The 16,505-nt window shown below is 33.5% G+C and overlaps 1 protein-coding gene across 27 annotated transcripts in view; it reads right to left on the bottom strand.

Moving 5' to 3' along the window:
- The window catches only part of ADGRL3 (adhesion G protein-coupled receptor L3), a 713,052-nt gene that overhangs the window by 114,958 nt on the left and 581,589 nt on the right, over nucleotides 1-16,505 (bottom strand). For 23 of the 27 annotated variants that reach the window (XM_036226761.1, XM_036226753.1, XM_036226746.1 and 20 more), the window contains one exon: nucleotides 13,688-13,726. The exons of the other annotated variants lie outside the window; for them this stretch is intronic. In XM_036226761.1, the coding sequence (XP_036082654.1) occupies nucleotides 13,688-13,726 (39 nt within the window). The remainder of the gene's footprint in view (nucleotides 1-13,687; nucleotides 13,727-16,505) is intronic. 27 annotated transcript variants of the gene reach the window in all.

Consider the following 16,505-nt stretch of genomic DNA (forward strand, 5'->3'; position numbering starts at 1 on the left):
AAGTAGAAATTATTATCCTCCCCTTGCAGTTAGAAAATTGAGACTCAGAGATGTTAAGTAACTTGCTAAAGGCTAATTAGCTAACAAGGCAGAACCAGGGTTCAAATTCATGCATTCTGGCTCTGGGAATGAAGGGAACTAGAGATTACAAAGATATTTAATACTCTCCAAAGTAGAGATTACAAAAATACATAATAATTGTTGATTAATTAAAGTCAGTTAGTGAGAAAAATAATTTTAAAAAGTTCAGTGCACAGAATTTGGAAGTAGGCGATCAGGCACTCAAAATGGGAATAAAAAACAAGAGTAAATTTGTGTTTGTTAAAAGACAGGAGGTATTGTAAGTATGTATGGGGGAAGAATGTACAGAACATGATGAATTCAGAGTTGCCTATTTTAAATGTAAAGTACTTGAATGGTAACAATTAGAAAAGTCTAGATAAACCTTGTAGAGAAGGAAAACCTTTCCTCAATCTTCTTAGATTTTGTGACTGGACCTGAGAATTAAACTGACTTCAGATAGTGTATTAGGAGAAAAGCACAAAATATTTATTTAATGTTTGTATGTGCACACAGGAGCCTTCGTAGGAAAATGAAGACCCGAACAAGTAGTTAAGACCGAAGAGCTTATATTCTTTTTACAAATGAAAAATGATAAATTTTTTAAGTGACAAGATAAAGGAAAAGGATTTGAGATTCTAGAAGCAGTAAATTTGGGAAAAGTGACTAGAAAATATACAGTGGAAACTAATGGAAGATAAGGGTTATTTTAGTGTGTTTGTACAGATCCATTTTGACATTGATTGCCATTCTCTGGTGATAAGAATATTCTTCTCTTCCTAATACATGGGAAGTTTTATGATCTACTTTTAGGAAGAAATGGGGGAAACAGAGAACCTTTCTTCATCTGCTATTTCTCAATTGCCTTCAAAATAGTTAATGGCATATTTGGGCATATTTTGGGGTTGCATGTTCTTAACCTCATCAGCCTGGAGCTTACTCAAATATGTGTTCTTGACACAAAGGTTTAAGCATCATGAGGTCACTGAAGCCATTAATATGTCTGATATTATCCAGATAAACTTAGTAGGGTGAGAAGAATCAATGACCCTGAAACATTAACAATATAGGGAAGAAAGTATAGAAAGAACAGTCAACATCTGAGATAAAGAAAGAGGAAGTAGCCAGAAGAGTGTGATATCATACAAGTCAAGGGAAGAGAGTTTCCACCAGTTTAAAAATCCATTCAAATGTAAACACATCCAAAATGCCCTTCTTCTTGAAACAATAACTTTAGATTTTGGGGAGGGGGTAACTGGTAGAATGGTTGTTAAAAAAACAAACAAACAGAAAAGCTGCATTTAAGGGATAAATTGTTCGAAATTGTGTATCCTTGAAGTTGGACATTTATTCATTCAATAAATATTTCTTTAGCATTTAATGTGTGTCAATGTTGTTTTAGACTCTTGGGATACAATTTAAACAAAGTAGAGAAAAATAAATCCTAGAACTGAACATTCTGGCAAGGTGATTTAAAAAAAAAATAAAAAAGATATAGATAGGAGCTAAGTACCATGCAAAATAAAAGGAAAATAGACATTATAGAAAGATCTAAAGTCAGGGGTCAGAGGTAGGGTTGGAGAAAGAATGGTTTATGATTTTATATAGCAATGGTTCAGGAGAGCTTCACTGAAAAAGAGACCATTCAGAAAGACAAAGCTGTTAGGGAGTTAGCCATGCAGATATTTGGAAGAGATATTCTAATCAGAAGGAAGAATCCGAATAAAAGTTCCCAAGTGGAAACATCATTTGCATGTTCTAAAACCTTAAGGAGGCCATATTGGGAGGAAAGAGAAAGAAAACTGTAAAGGTATGTGAAGACTGCATATAAAACTAGTTCATGAGTGAAGATTAGAAATTCCATTATGAATATGGAAAGTCTGAGGTGTCTATTTCACAATAAAGTAAAGATATGTAGAAATGAGCTTGAATATTAATTTTTGAGTTCAGGAGAGTGGCCTGGCCTGAAGATAACATTTATGAGTCATAGGCATATAGGTGGTATTTAAATCAGTGAGATAGATAACCAAGGCAGTGACTGTATACGGAGAAAATGAGAGAACTACGTATTAAGCTAGAGGGCACTCCAGCCTTAAGGGGTTTGGTGAAGAGGAGGAACCAACAAACAAGACTGGAAAGAAGCATCAAATAGGAGAAAAATCAAGAGAATGAGTTCTCCTGATAAGAGCATATAAAGGAAGAGGGGTGATCAATTGTTTCAGATGTTTCTGACTGGTCAGATGATTGACAACTGACAATTGAGTTTAGCAGAATAAAGTCATTAGTACCTCAACAATGCAGCTGTAGCACAGTGGTGAAGGCAAAAGCCTGATGAGGTGAATTTAAAAGGGAATGGGAGAGGGATCGGCGATAGTGTAGGCAAGCATTTCGAGGATTTCAATTGCAGTGGACATACCAGTAGGCCATGGGAAATAGAGTCCTTGAGTTTCAATTACACCGTTAATGGTTAGAGGTTACTTTGTATGTACTATGTACAGTTCAAAAGGTCTTTAGGATATAGAAATAAAAGCGGCACTGTTCATTGCTAAGAAGCTCAGAGATTGAAAAGTGAATAGATATTAAGATGTAGCTTGATAAATGTTGTAATAAATGAAAAACTGAGGATGTTATAAGTTCACATAAGAGGGCATTTATCCAGACTAAGTAGGACAAAAATTAAAAATGCTTTCTTAGAGTAAGTGATATATAAAGTGGGTCTTCACGGATTAAGTCAAAGTTATCGAGATGAAAGGATGGAGAAAAAGAAACAAATTTAGAAGTAATCTAAGCAGAAGGTACTATGACCACAAAGGCATAGGACATGAACTAAAAGTAATTAAGTGGTTTGGGAGTGCAGAATCCAAGAATGTGGGAAAAGATGGTTCAAGGTGTGGGAAATCAACAAGAAGAATCAAATTCTCAAACACTAGTCCCCAAAGGGCAATTTGTTCTTAATGGAAAAAGGGGAGTAATGAAAAGTCTCTGCATACAGTCAAGTCATGATCCAATTTGCATTTTTAAAACATTATTCAGCAATAGAGAGACTAGATTAACAGAAGAATTTTAAGTGTGTGAAGCTATTGCTTAATGTCTTTTTGAGAATTACCTTCATAAAGGTGACAGCTGAAGCTATAAGAATGGCTATCAGAGGAAAATGAAGATTGCAACCAAAATAATCATGCAAGAATACAATGTCATGAGCCTAGTTAAAGCGCTTTAATAGCATCTAGAATATTAACTCCTTTCCATAGCTTTCCTACCCCAGTATTTTCCCTTAACCCTGGATATCGGCCTTCTTTCTATTTTCAAAACCCTTCAATCACTCAAAGGTCACAGGGTGGCCTGGGTGATCTCTGATCCTGGAATGCTTTTTCTCCAGTTAGGCACATAGCTAATCTCATACTGCTTATGACTCACTTCATTGTCACTTCATTAGAAAGTCTCTCCTGATAAACAATCTAAAGTAACCAAGTAGTCACTTCCACTTGCCATGACTCTGTTTTCATTTGTATTTCTGACATTATTTTATTTTACTATTTTGATAGATTTATTGTCTATCTCCTACCCAAACTTCTTTCTACTCAACTAGGATGTGAGCTTTACAAGTGTAGAAATTCTGCTTGTCTTTACACCTGGATTGCTTCACATGTAACAGTGCTTGAAACATAAGAGCTCACAAATAATTGTCTGAGACTAATTGTCAATGACTAATTCTATGTTATTCTTAAACTATAGAGGCTATTCTTTCCTAAATGGAAAACACATTTTCCTGTCTTTTAAAAATGACAAGTTTGCAGGAAAATCTGAAAAACTGTTATAGCTTAGAGAAGCCTGAGACATGATGATTATAATGTAATGTATGTATGTATGTAATGTAATGTGATATTCTGAATAGGATCCTAAAACAGAAAAAGGGAATAGGTAAAAATTAAGGAAATCTGAGTAAACTATACATTTTCGTTAATAATAATGTATCAATATTAATTCATTAATTATAATAAACGTACCATACAAATGTTAGATATTAACAATAGAGGAAACTGTAGGGGGGATATATGGGAACTCGGTATTATCTAATCCATTTTTCTGTAAATTTAAAACTGGTCCAAAAAATAATTTCTATTAGTAAAAAACAAAACAAAACTAAAGTATAGGCTTGCAAATGGTTAAAAAATACAGATGTATATAAATTAAAACCCAAAAGTCTATTTAAGGAATAACAACATCCACCTTTCGACAGTTTGTTTTGGACTCTTTCAGACTTGTAAATATGTATACATACACACAAATAAACGTGATCACATAATGATGCTATTATCTATTGGTTTTTGCTTGCTTGTTTGTTTTTACTTCATAATGTATCACACCCATCTTCTTTATTCAATATAAAATCGACCTCATTCTCTCCAGGGCAAAAGAGTGTTCCATTACTTGGTGGAGCAGTTCCTTCAACCAGTTTTCTACAGATGAAGGGTTAAGTTGTTTTGTTGATATAAACCATGATACAAGTCTACCTTGTGATCGTCACTACACATTTATTCTTTTCAGCAGTGGAACAGTACCTCATTGTGTGGGTTAGTCAAAAATTACTCCCAAAGTTTTTATTCTAGGCAAGGAGAATGGCACTGTTTTGTGATCGTATGATAAGCTTTATAAAGGAACGTTATAAAAACATGGATGTGAGTAAAAAGAGTTTCCTCTTGTAGGATATTTAAAAGGCTGATACCAATGATTGCTTTAAAGGAGGAGAGCTGAAGGACTGGGAGAGAGGCGAGAGGTAGGGTTATACTAAGTAACTCTAAGGGGACACCATTCAAATACATCACAATGTCAGTAGCATGCAGCAGAGTTAGCAATGAACCAGCCTTGGTGAGCAGGGGGTGTATTTATTATTCTAATTTTTGAATTTTAAACCATGTGTCTCTATATTAGCCATTCAAGATGTTACTTAGAGAAGAAAAAGGCCATCTGATAATGATTTAAAATATTTTTTTTTCTTTTAACAAAGTGATTGGCCTCAAAGTATAACTAACAGAATAATCAAAAAAACATAATAATCTGTACTTAGGGTTCAAATGTAACCCTGCTATTGTCATAAATCTATGGTAGGTTATTATGACAAAACTGGATAAAGATATCAATAAATATCATTAAGTAAGAAAAAAAAAAAGTATTTTTGGTTGCATCTAAGAATGCTACCTGCCAAGTAACTCTCTTGCCTTAAACACAGAATCACTGGAGCCTGTGCCCAGGTGTGAAGTTATACCTATTAACGTAGTGTTTAGCTATGCCAACTGACCAGCCCAAGGGATATGGTATGAAGCAGTTGAGTGAGACTTCTGGAAAGTTCTAAGAGATAAATCTTTCAGTTACTTATCTTTCTTCTTCTTCCTGTTTAGAGATTAGTGTGAAGTGATGATTGAAACCTAAGTAGCTTTCTAGTCATATTGAAGACGGAATCCCATGTGCTAAAGATCACAGAGAAGGAAAATAGACGAAGCCTTGGTTTCTTATGATGTAGACTTTTCACGCTAATCCTTGATGGCAGGATCTACACTTATTTTTTATATGTGAGAATAAAGCCCTGGCTTACTTAAGTTACTATAGTCAAGTTGCTGTTACTACCAGCTGTACAAAATTCATACATTAAATAAAGAAAAATAATCCAAATTATAACTCTGTTGGGAGCAGTACTAAAATATCATTTGTTTGGTTCCGAGCCATCAGGCAACTACTTTACTGCAAATTAAACCTTAAAATTTCCATTTCTCTTCTGACCTGTACCAGAAAAGTTAATGATACTTCCAGAAAGTAGGATCTTAAATCTGTAATACTATTTTTAATATATTTTTCCTTCTGGTTAGCTATGTGATCATAAAGCTGTTAGAGAGGAAGTAAAATAAATCGATGTGTATTCTCTTGTGCTTACACAGAAATAATATCTATTTGTGTTCTATGTATTTAAAATTTTTCTGAAGGTAAACTCACATTCAGAAAGCAAAGATCAGATTAGAATGGGCTTTAAATAAGCCATTTTACAATTAAATAATGACCCAGACTTTGATCAGGAAATCATTAGAGAGAAGAGAATACCATTTGGTATAAAGAAGGAAGAAAATATTTTTGTTTTAGATGAAAACATTTTATTTAAAAACAGAAGGGCTTTTTATCATCCTCATTAAATTACTTCCTGAAGCATTTGCAAACCATGTATATACAAACAGCAGCTGAAACATTTTGTTTATTTATAGGAAATGTGCAAAATAGGAGAGTCAGAAATGACTTTGTAAAGCAGCCATCTCTGCCTGACCTGACACATTCACTACGGGAATTTTGAGAGATTCCCGGAATAATGTTCTTTGTGTGTCAAAGCAGGATTTCCATCATCAACATCCGTCGTCCTTTGGAGGTTTCTGAATCATTACATTTTTTTCAAGCTCTTGAATAATACCTCTATAATTTACTCTACTTACATTACATATAGTTTTACTGCCTTTTTAGTCAATCATTGCCTTATAACAGCATTTAATGACTACAACTTACAGGAGAGAATCCTTATAACTTCTTAAGCTAAAGAAATCTACTCTGCATTTGTAGATAGAAGTCACTTTCTTTGATCTTAGTGTCTTTTAGCAATAGGTTCAGGGCACCAGAAACATGCAGGGTGCAGATTTATATTTTCTCTCTTACTGACACAAATCAAGAGCAGATTTATCAAGCTGTGAAATATATTAAGTTCACAGGGTTTTAACAAAGGGTTACCAAACCTCAAGAACCTGCTGTGATTCAAACTACTTTCAGATGTCCTTTTAATTATATTAAATGAAAGTTTGGGTTGGCTTTGATGCTTATGGGCAAACATTGAAATCTCTTGAAAGAGCTGCTAAAAGTACTCCCTGTTGCTGTAGTTAATATACTACATTGTATGCACACTGCTAGCCAATTTATTCTAGCCACTTTAACAAGGAGATCCAGCCTGACAGGCCACACAGAATAGTATCACAAGTCAAGCAAAGCACAAATCATTAGAGGACTCTGAAAGTTGTTTGACATGCACCACAGAGCTCTTTGTCACACAGCCAATTAAGTGACCAAACAAGCAACTTGAAAATACTCATTAATTTCTTCCTAGCAGTATAAATGGAGGTTAGAATTCTTCTTGTCTTTTATACCAGAGGCTCACAAGTAAAACTGGCATAATTCAATTTGCACTTTGTCAAAGGTGCAAGTAGCAACTTTGGTTCACAGAAAGTCTGCATTAAAGACAAAAAACGAAAGGAACAGGTAAAAATGTTTAGATAGTACATATAATAATATAGATGTCCAGGCTTTGGAATTTTAAAAAATCAATCAAAAGTTGACAGTACTTTTATCCTTGAAAAGCTGTATCAGCATTTCTGAGCAGATTCAGCAGCACCTGACATTGTTTCCTTCTCTGTGAAAGCAGAGCTTGAGTGTGTTCCTGGATGCCATGTTCTCCAGGTCCTCCTCCTTCTTTAAGGCTGCTCTTTGGTAGCTACTGCTGATTTCTCCTCTTCTCCCTGACTTCTTAACGTGACAGTGTCCTGGGGTTCAGCCCTAGATTCTTTCTCTTCTCTCTCTAGTAGGTCATCTCGTAAACTAGCTGTAAATGCCACTCTAAGTGAAACATTAAATGCCACTCTAAGTGAAACAACTAACTGATTATTTCAAGCTTAACCTCTCAGTTAAAGTTCAAGCTTATATATCTAAAGGCATTTGTAACATCTATATTGCATTCTAATAGGAATCTTAAAGATAAGATTCTCCAAGTAAAGTTTATTTCATGTCCTTTCCAAATAGATCACTCATTAGACCATATCAATAAATGGTGACTTCATCCTTCCAGTTGCTCAAGCAAATTTCAACTCTTCTCTGATACTCCACATACAATCCCTGTAAGTGAGACAAATTCTGGTTGCCTCACTTAAAAACAAATCCTGAACATGAATAATTATCTCAGCATGCCACACTCATATTCTACTCTATGTGACTATTATTTCTCAGTTAGTGACCCTGTTTCAGCCCTTAGTTTTCCTATTATAATCTATCTTCCACTTTTAAAACACATAAGGTTATGTCTTCCTTCTGCTCATTTACAATATCTCTCTGAATAAAAGCCAAAGTCCTTGCAATGATCTATCAGATCCGGGCACTTGCCACCCCCCAAATTCGTTTCCTATTATCCTCTTCCTCTTCATTTTGTCCCACTTTCACTGGCCTCATGGAACATCATAGACATATTTCTGCATCAGAAACTTTCTGTCTCTCCTCTAGAATGCTTTTTTCTGCATATCTGCATAGTTCTCCCCTTCACAGCCTTCAGAGTTTTGCTCAAGTATTACCTCAGTGATGTATTTCCTGCTTTTTTAAGATAGAAGAGTTTGCCATCTCAAAACATGTCTCTATAGAATAAGAATTATTTAAAGCTGGTTATTTTAAAGAAATAGTAGACATAGGAGAAGCTCTGAAAACTAAGTGTAGACATATTTATAAAGTAAATCTCCATTTGTAAGGATGTCTCTCTCTCTGTACCAGAAAGACAAGGATGACTCAATCTCTAGAAACTCTTATCGATGGAGAAGACAATGATTTAAATCTGCACAACTTTATTCTTGTTACTGTGCTTTTCTTGGTAACCTCTCATAACTGACTCTCCCCACCCCCACATCTTCTTTTATCTTTAGCTGAGAATGGTATTTAAGGTGATAGTTTCAGCCATTTGGTGAATTACTCAGTTTTCATGGGTCTCTCCCGTATATACAGGAGGTATAGATGTTATTAAACTTTTGTTTTCCTCCTGCAAATCTATCTTATTTGGTTATTAGCAAAGAATCTATACAGGTAGAAAAAAAAAATTTCCACCCCCTACACTTTCTTGTTTTTTCTCTTTAGCATTTATCACCATCTCATATACAATTTATTTCATATACTTAATGTATTAATTATAATCTACCCTTAGGTGAGAAAATAGAATATTCACCTGTTACTTATACTGCTGTATTCCCAGTGCTGATAAGGTTACTGGGCACATAAGCTCAATTATTAATTCTTGGATGTTTTTGTTGTTAACTACTATGTGATTTTTTCTAGTTGAGGACTGAGATTGTTTTTGCTCTGCTGGTATCTTAGATGGAGATTTCTAGTGGATAATTAAGGTAAAACCAACAACATAAATTAATTCAATAAAATGAGCAAATTATAGTTACAAATTAAAATTAAAAAAGACTTGTTTTAAATACTGGAAGCTTTAAAGAACATACATAACATCTGCCTTTCAAAAAAAAAAAAAAAAGAGGATAAAAAAGGAAGTGTTACCGCTGGGGTAATGTGTGTGGAATCCAGCGTCACCCCAGTGGCATGGAGGAGGAGGCGAATGGTGGTATTTTGTGTTGTCCCTTGGTTCTTCCCCACCGACTCAGAAAGAATTACAGGTTGGTGAGACTTAGAAAATGATTTATTGAAATTACATTTTAGAAGGAGATGGGCCATACTGGGAAAGGCTGCAGCCCTGTGGAATTTGGGAGGTGAAGAGAGGAGCGGGTTTTCAGCAAAGAGAGCTATAACCGCACATGAGTGGGAAGGTCTGCATTATATTTGGGCCATGATGGGTGGTTTCAAAAGCATTCTTAGGTAATCGGTTCGTGAGGTCATTTTGATTGACACTTGGTTGCTATATAAACCTTTTGCCTACTACGCATGTGCTTACTCAGAATTCACTCTGTTATAATTAGATTCATGAACTTGTAGGCTTAGCCATGAGATTATAATGATGGTATAATGACGTTGAAATTATGGGCAGTACTTTCTGTGCATGTGTTTGTGGCTGCTTTAGCCAGCAGCTGTAAAGGCCTTTGTGCTCTAGGATTTAGGTAACTTACAACCCTAAAAAAGAGGTATCTCTGGCAGGTTCTTAAGGAAGGTATTCAAGGGAAGTTTCTATGGTTGTAGATCTGGGCCTTCACTCCTGTTGCTCATGCCTGACTAGCTACCTAACACTGCTCCCAGATTCGCACAAAAACCTTTCTTTGGAGTCATCTGATCTGTTACTGGGTCATGAATTATACTCCAAACCTTCTCTTGCCCCCATTCCATGAGTAGAATTATAGATTTCTGCAATTCACTTGTACTAGGATGGCTATAATAAAAAAGACAGAAAATGACAAGTGTTGCTGAAGACATGAAGAAGCCAAAATCCTCATATATTGTTGGTGGAAATATAAAATTGTAAGGGTACTTTGGAAAAGTTTGACACTGCTTCCTTTAATATAGAGTTATCATATTATCTACTTGTTTTTTTCTTTTCTATATGAAAATTTTTAAATCACAGTCTCCTCTGGCGGTGGGAGGGGCGAAGGACCTCAAAGCAAATTATGCTTGTATTTGACCTTGATATAGCAGAACAAAATACAGCCAATTTGAACTGTCTCAAAACAAATAAACAAAGAGATATAGACAAGTAAGTTTTACTCTATACCATTCCTGAAACATAGTATAATAAATTAATAAATATAAACCAAAAGATTTATCCTGATATCTAATACCAAATAATAAAGTCAGTTCTGCAATAGTACTGTTTTATGGATGATAGCATGAGCTTCCAAATTAGGAAAACCTAGCTGAGAATTCAGGACCCTGTCAATTATTACTGTATGATCTGGTAAAAGTCATTTAATCTTCTCTTGGCCCCATTTTCTCTACACTAACTAAAGAATATCAATAATTACATCATAAGCTTACTGTGAATATTAAGTAAGAATTTATGCAAAATGCTCTGAACTGTGATGGCCACATAATTTGGGACTAGACTAATAAATGCATTTATTCTCAATAATAAATCACTGTTGGTGTTGAAGAAGCATTGGATGCATGTCAGAGGGAAACATCAGTGCCTTCAGTGCTAGTCATGTGACCTTGGGCCAGTCATTTCATCTCCTCTAGATCTCAGCTATCTCATCTTCAACTCTAAGGTTCCTTCTAGCAATATTATGCCACAGTAGCTCTTTAATATTCATATACAACACAAGCCTTACATATCTTCTCTGGCATAAAACTTAAAACTCTCTTCTAAAATAAAGGTGTGCATTATACCCTATATACAGTAAGAATATTCTTTATTGTGACTAGTGTCAATTTTTACTTTTGGTAGTCAATAAGAATTTTAGTATAATCTAAAATTACAAGTAAATAAAGACGAATATATTGGACAGAATTTTGTAAAAATTATTGAAACAAGTATAATGCTTTAAACGATTAATGTACTTAAAAAATCAAAGCAGCAAATTTGTAATTGTTCACCTACAGATCAGTTTTCACAGCTGACAGATGACAGTACTGATTTCATTGTGCTTTTTATTTTTTGTAAAATAAACAAAAGGTAGGAAGCAAGAAGAAATAAAGGATGGATCTAAGTAATTCATAAAATAAACACTGTATCTCTAAATAATTAAAAGCTAAGTGGATTAGATGGTCAAAACCAGACCTAGAAGAATCATTGTTTGTGCTCAAGGAAAGGCCATATTTTTTAAGAATCTCATGACGACTAAACAATTATCATTTTTCAAATTGAATGCATATAGTACTTCACGTGTATTTCTTACCTATTTAATATATAGCTCAGAACATGCTCTGAACATAGAAAAATAGAGAATATAAATAAGTCTTTAAAATTCATATAGACTAAAGTTTAAAATATTATTCATTCTAGAATTTCACAGAATGATCCACGTTAAAATGAACAGAAGTAATGTCATGTATTAGTGAGCAGAGCATTTCCGCTTCACCAACACTCTGTGTGTACTTGGTCTTATCAGATGTTTAGTCAATAGCTGAAACGTTTACTCACAGCCAGTCAATTATAACACCAGGAAATCAGCCAATGAATAAACTGTGCTATTAATTTTCCATCAGAGATTTGTGTGTGAATGACCATGCATTTCATAGATTTAAATATCGAAAGGCTAATTATCCCCAAGGCCCCCAAAACAATCCTAAAACTGCTCACAAATGATCTTTGGCTTTTAATGCTGAAGAATATTTTCATTTCTCTTTTGCATGCACTACAGTATAGGTTTTTTTTTTAAAAATATATATAATAGATATATCTTATATATATATAAGATATATATAATATATAGTATATATATATATATATACTTTATATAGTATATTAACCTCCCAAAGCAATTTCTTTCCTAAAACCTTAGAACAATAAATCCAGTTTCTTATGCACGAAGATTCATTGTCTAATAAAGTAAAATATAAATTAAAAGTTAATCTCCCTATATCTGTTTGATATTTAAATTACTATTTTTCCCCCTTTTAAATGACTCTCACAAAATACATTTATTTGAATAAACTGATAAGTTTTCATTTTTGAACTGCCAATCTGAGAACCAGTAACTTTGGTTCTTGAGGGCATTTCTCTTTATAAATGCAATTGACTTTCTCCTTTAAAAATGCTATGATATACACACATACATATATATGCATAAACAATAAAGTTTACAGTCACACAGTTTCATGTCTTTCCTTCTTTCTTGACTTTCCTTCCTTCCTGCTGAAGGAGATCAGAATATAGCGCCCAAATTGTCCACTTTGACATGCAGATTACTTTGAGCTGAAGGCAATCAAAACCTACATACTCAGGCAAAACTTTTACCTCTTCCATAACTACCTGAAAGAACTGAGATAGAAAAGCTGTACCAGAAAGACAGTTATTACTAGAAATAATTATTTTTATCTGAAAGACTTTTCTGCATGGCAGAACGAGCATTTGTTTTCCAAGCGTCTGAGCTTCTCATACTCCTGTGTACGTCAATCTTTCCACTATGAAGCCCTAGGCCCTTATCCTTTTCCCTAGCCCAGGACTGCATATAAACTTCAGCTGCATCATTGACTTTGAATCTCATGTTTTCATGGGGCTCCTATGAGAATATAATTAAAATTCTTCTACTCCTGTTAATCTGTCTTATGTCAATTTACTTATTAGAACCTAGAAGGGAAGAAGGGAAAATTTTCCTCCCCTGCACTGCCTTCTTGCCTCTCTTCTCTTCTTGCAAAAAGAACTATAAAACTTGTTTCTGGGATTTTTATTGATCTGTTTTTTCACACAGAATTCATAAACTTAGGAATAGTTTTTAACCTTGCTTAGGAACAAACAACATGTTAACTGGAGAACATTGTATTCCATGGTATTCCAAGTATCTTGGACTATTCATTGTCTTACATGACTTTGACTGAGTATCATTTCTGAGTGACTTGCTGCCAAAATATTAGCTGGCCCAACATATTAATGAAATGTTCTCATATATACTTCTACGAATAAATTAGAGATTCATATATTACACCCAACTCACCTTTTATTGATGATCGAAATACACCACGAGTTTCAGGCTGTGCTCCTCTTGTATGACAGAGCTGTGGCACTGCCAAATGTCTCTTCAGCATATACTCTTTTATATGTTTTTCCATTCCCACACTCATGCACCCCCTGAAATTCCTTCAGTTCAACGGGGTTTATATCATTTTTCTATTGGATGCCCATACACGCTATCACCAACAGAGACAATTCAACAACTTTACACATTTATAAAAACGCAGAAAGTACCTGGACATAGGCTCTGCAAGAGCGCTCTCTTTTCTGAAGCTGAATCCATTAAGACAGCAGATTAAACACAGAATAGAAAAAACAAGTTAGTGACAGAAGAAACAAGAAAAATAAAAGAACACATCTACACAAAACACCTTATTTTGTTGTGCACTACTTTCCAGAAGAGAATGAAAGCTAAGCAGCAGCAAATGTAAGCCGTGGCTTGAAAAATAGTAGCCAACAAATACCCTTTCAGAATAACCTGAGTGAAAACTGGATGGTATAAAGCTGTTAATGATGGAAAGAAATCTTGGAATAAATTTAGTATAAATTAGTAAAAAATCAATATATTTCATTCATTTGAAATGATTCATTTCACATCACATCAGGTTAGTTATTAATTCATGGACCACAAATGAAGACATATGAAGTTAGGTAAATTATGTCAGAAATTTGAAACCCATTTTTCAAAGATAGTACATTGTTTGTGGTTTACAAATTATAGAGATGCTTAATATGTACCACAAACTATATGTTCAAACATACAAAAAATTCTGTTTATCAAGAAAATTGAAATGCCCATTCATTATGACTACTGGAATCTGGGGATAAATACCAAGCGATAAGTAACTTCTGATTAAAATAATGTAAACAATAAACTGAGTCATCATCGTTTTTATTTCTTGAAAAATGTCTTTTGACAATTTTGACAAAAAAAGGTGTATGAATGTATATACATATATATATATATATATATATATATATACACACACACACATACATTTTAGAAACTTCTGTGGGATAAGAAACCTGTTTATGTTTATTTGTATACATAGTGATGTTTAACTGAGAGAAAGGTTAATAGTAATTCATATTTAGTTCCAAACATTTTTTCCTGGTAATAAAATGAATAATTAATAAGCTCATTTGCCCCGTTTAAATAAATGACCCAAAGTTTTATAAATTAAACTGTGGTTTTCCTCCTTTTCCCTATTTTTTTCCCCTTCAGTAGCCTTGATTGTTGAAGGAGAAAATTACTCAGTTTTGAGAAGCAGTTACTCTGATGCCTTTTGTGTGGCTAACACTCTCCCAACTTTAATTCATGCATTCTTCAATGAGCATAGAGCAGTTACTCCTCTAAAGAATTAAGCGAGGAATGAGTGCAAGTAAATTGCTAGTGCTGTCATCTGGATCACTGACTCGCATCTTGGTTTTGCAGGACTCTAAGCCCTCCAGAATTTCAATGTGGAGCACAATTGATTTGTAAGGAGTTGACTTTGCAAATCTGATGGGTTATAACTGCTTCAGGGAACAGTGGGATCCACAGGAAATGAGAGTGAGCCAGCAAGCATGTGAATAACCTTTGCCCTCCCATCTACTTACCCCATCATGCAAATTAACATACGACAAACCACATTATATAAACAATTGAAAAGAGCCAAATGGGAAACAAAAGAGAGCATTAAAAAGCTTCACAAATGGAAATTTGCCCATTAAGTAGTTATTTGATATACAGAGTAGGCAAGCTGATTAGCTGTAGCCAGTTAGAATGTGACATTAATTGCCAGCTTTACCTGATACTGTCAAACATCAACACTGTTTTTTTAAATAAGGATATAAAGTATTGCTATAACAAGTAATGTTATGGATATGTAACATTAATAGAAATTACTACTTGCAGTACATTATGATAACAATAGCTGGCAGCAATATTCATTAATAGCATCTAGTCAGTTTGGATAATAACACATTAAAATCACAGCATGCCCAGATTACATAAGCAGCTGTAGATTATATTCTATCAGGAGCTTCCTTATGATTCTATCAGGGGGTTCTAAGTGATAAAAATAACTCCTTTATGCTCAGCATGGAAAAAAAATAAAACTTTAATAGTAATTTATATCTATTAGATTAAACGGAACCTATTTTCTGAGGGTGAAATTATAGGAAAAACTGTATTTGCTAAATAAAATATCAGGCTTTCCTATGTCATACCATTATTATTTAAAAAAAAATTCATCTTGATGAGTGAGAGTCTTAGTCTAACAGGACACAAAATAACTAAACATATACATATTAAAAGACCACTCTGCAGTCATTTTTCATTCTAAAAGGGAATGCTCATTTAGTAAATTCCATAGAGGCTATTAGTCTATCAGTGCCAAATTCTTGCTTTTTCAGTAAAGATTTTCATGATGTTCAAAGCCTTAGCATTCAGTTTCAACAACTGATCAATTCTACAATAACTTTCAGGGTGCACATGTCATTTGATAGTAGCAATTCTAATATCTTTTCTCTCATGAGGTTAAATCACCATGTGATACTTTGTTACATAAATAAATTATATTCTTTATAAATATGTAAAATATGCAAAATGTATTTTACATTTATCAATAAACTGCTTATATAGTATATAGGTTATATACAATGTGCATATATATTGCTTATATATGTATATAACATTTTTATATTTATAAACATAAAACATAAAATATGTTTTCTGAAATTTAAAAAATAATTATTTTCATTATTTACAATTCAAATTTCCTGAAATACATTGAAATCTTTTAAGTTTTAAAGGTAGTAATGGAAAATCTGAGTAACTTAAATATCAAAAGCAATAAATATTAAAACCTAGTTATTGGCAACATGTTTTTAAATGTAATATTAATTAGATTAAATTATTTATTTTAAAATATCTATGATGGATGCTAATATTTTTTCCATTGTTGCTATTTTCTAAATTTCTACCTATCAATTACACATTTTATTAATTATTTTAATATAAAAGCTGAAAAAAAGAAACAAAATAAATTACATTATCCATTTTAATCCT

The sequence above is a fragment of the Rousettus aegyptiacus genome, unplaced genomic scaffold, assembly GCF_014176215.1.
Source record: "Rousettus aegyptiacus isolate mRouAeg1 unplaced genomic scaffold, mRouAeg1.p scaffold_m13_p_10, whole genome shotgun sequence".
NCBI lineage: Eukaryota > Metazoa > Chordata > Mammalia > Chiroptera > Pteropodidae > Rousettus > Rousettus aegyptiacus.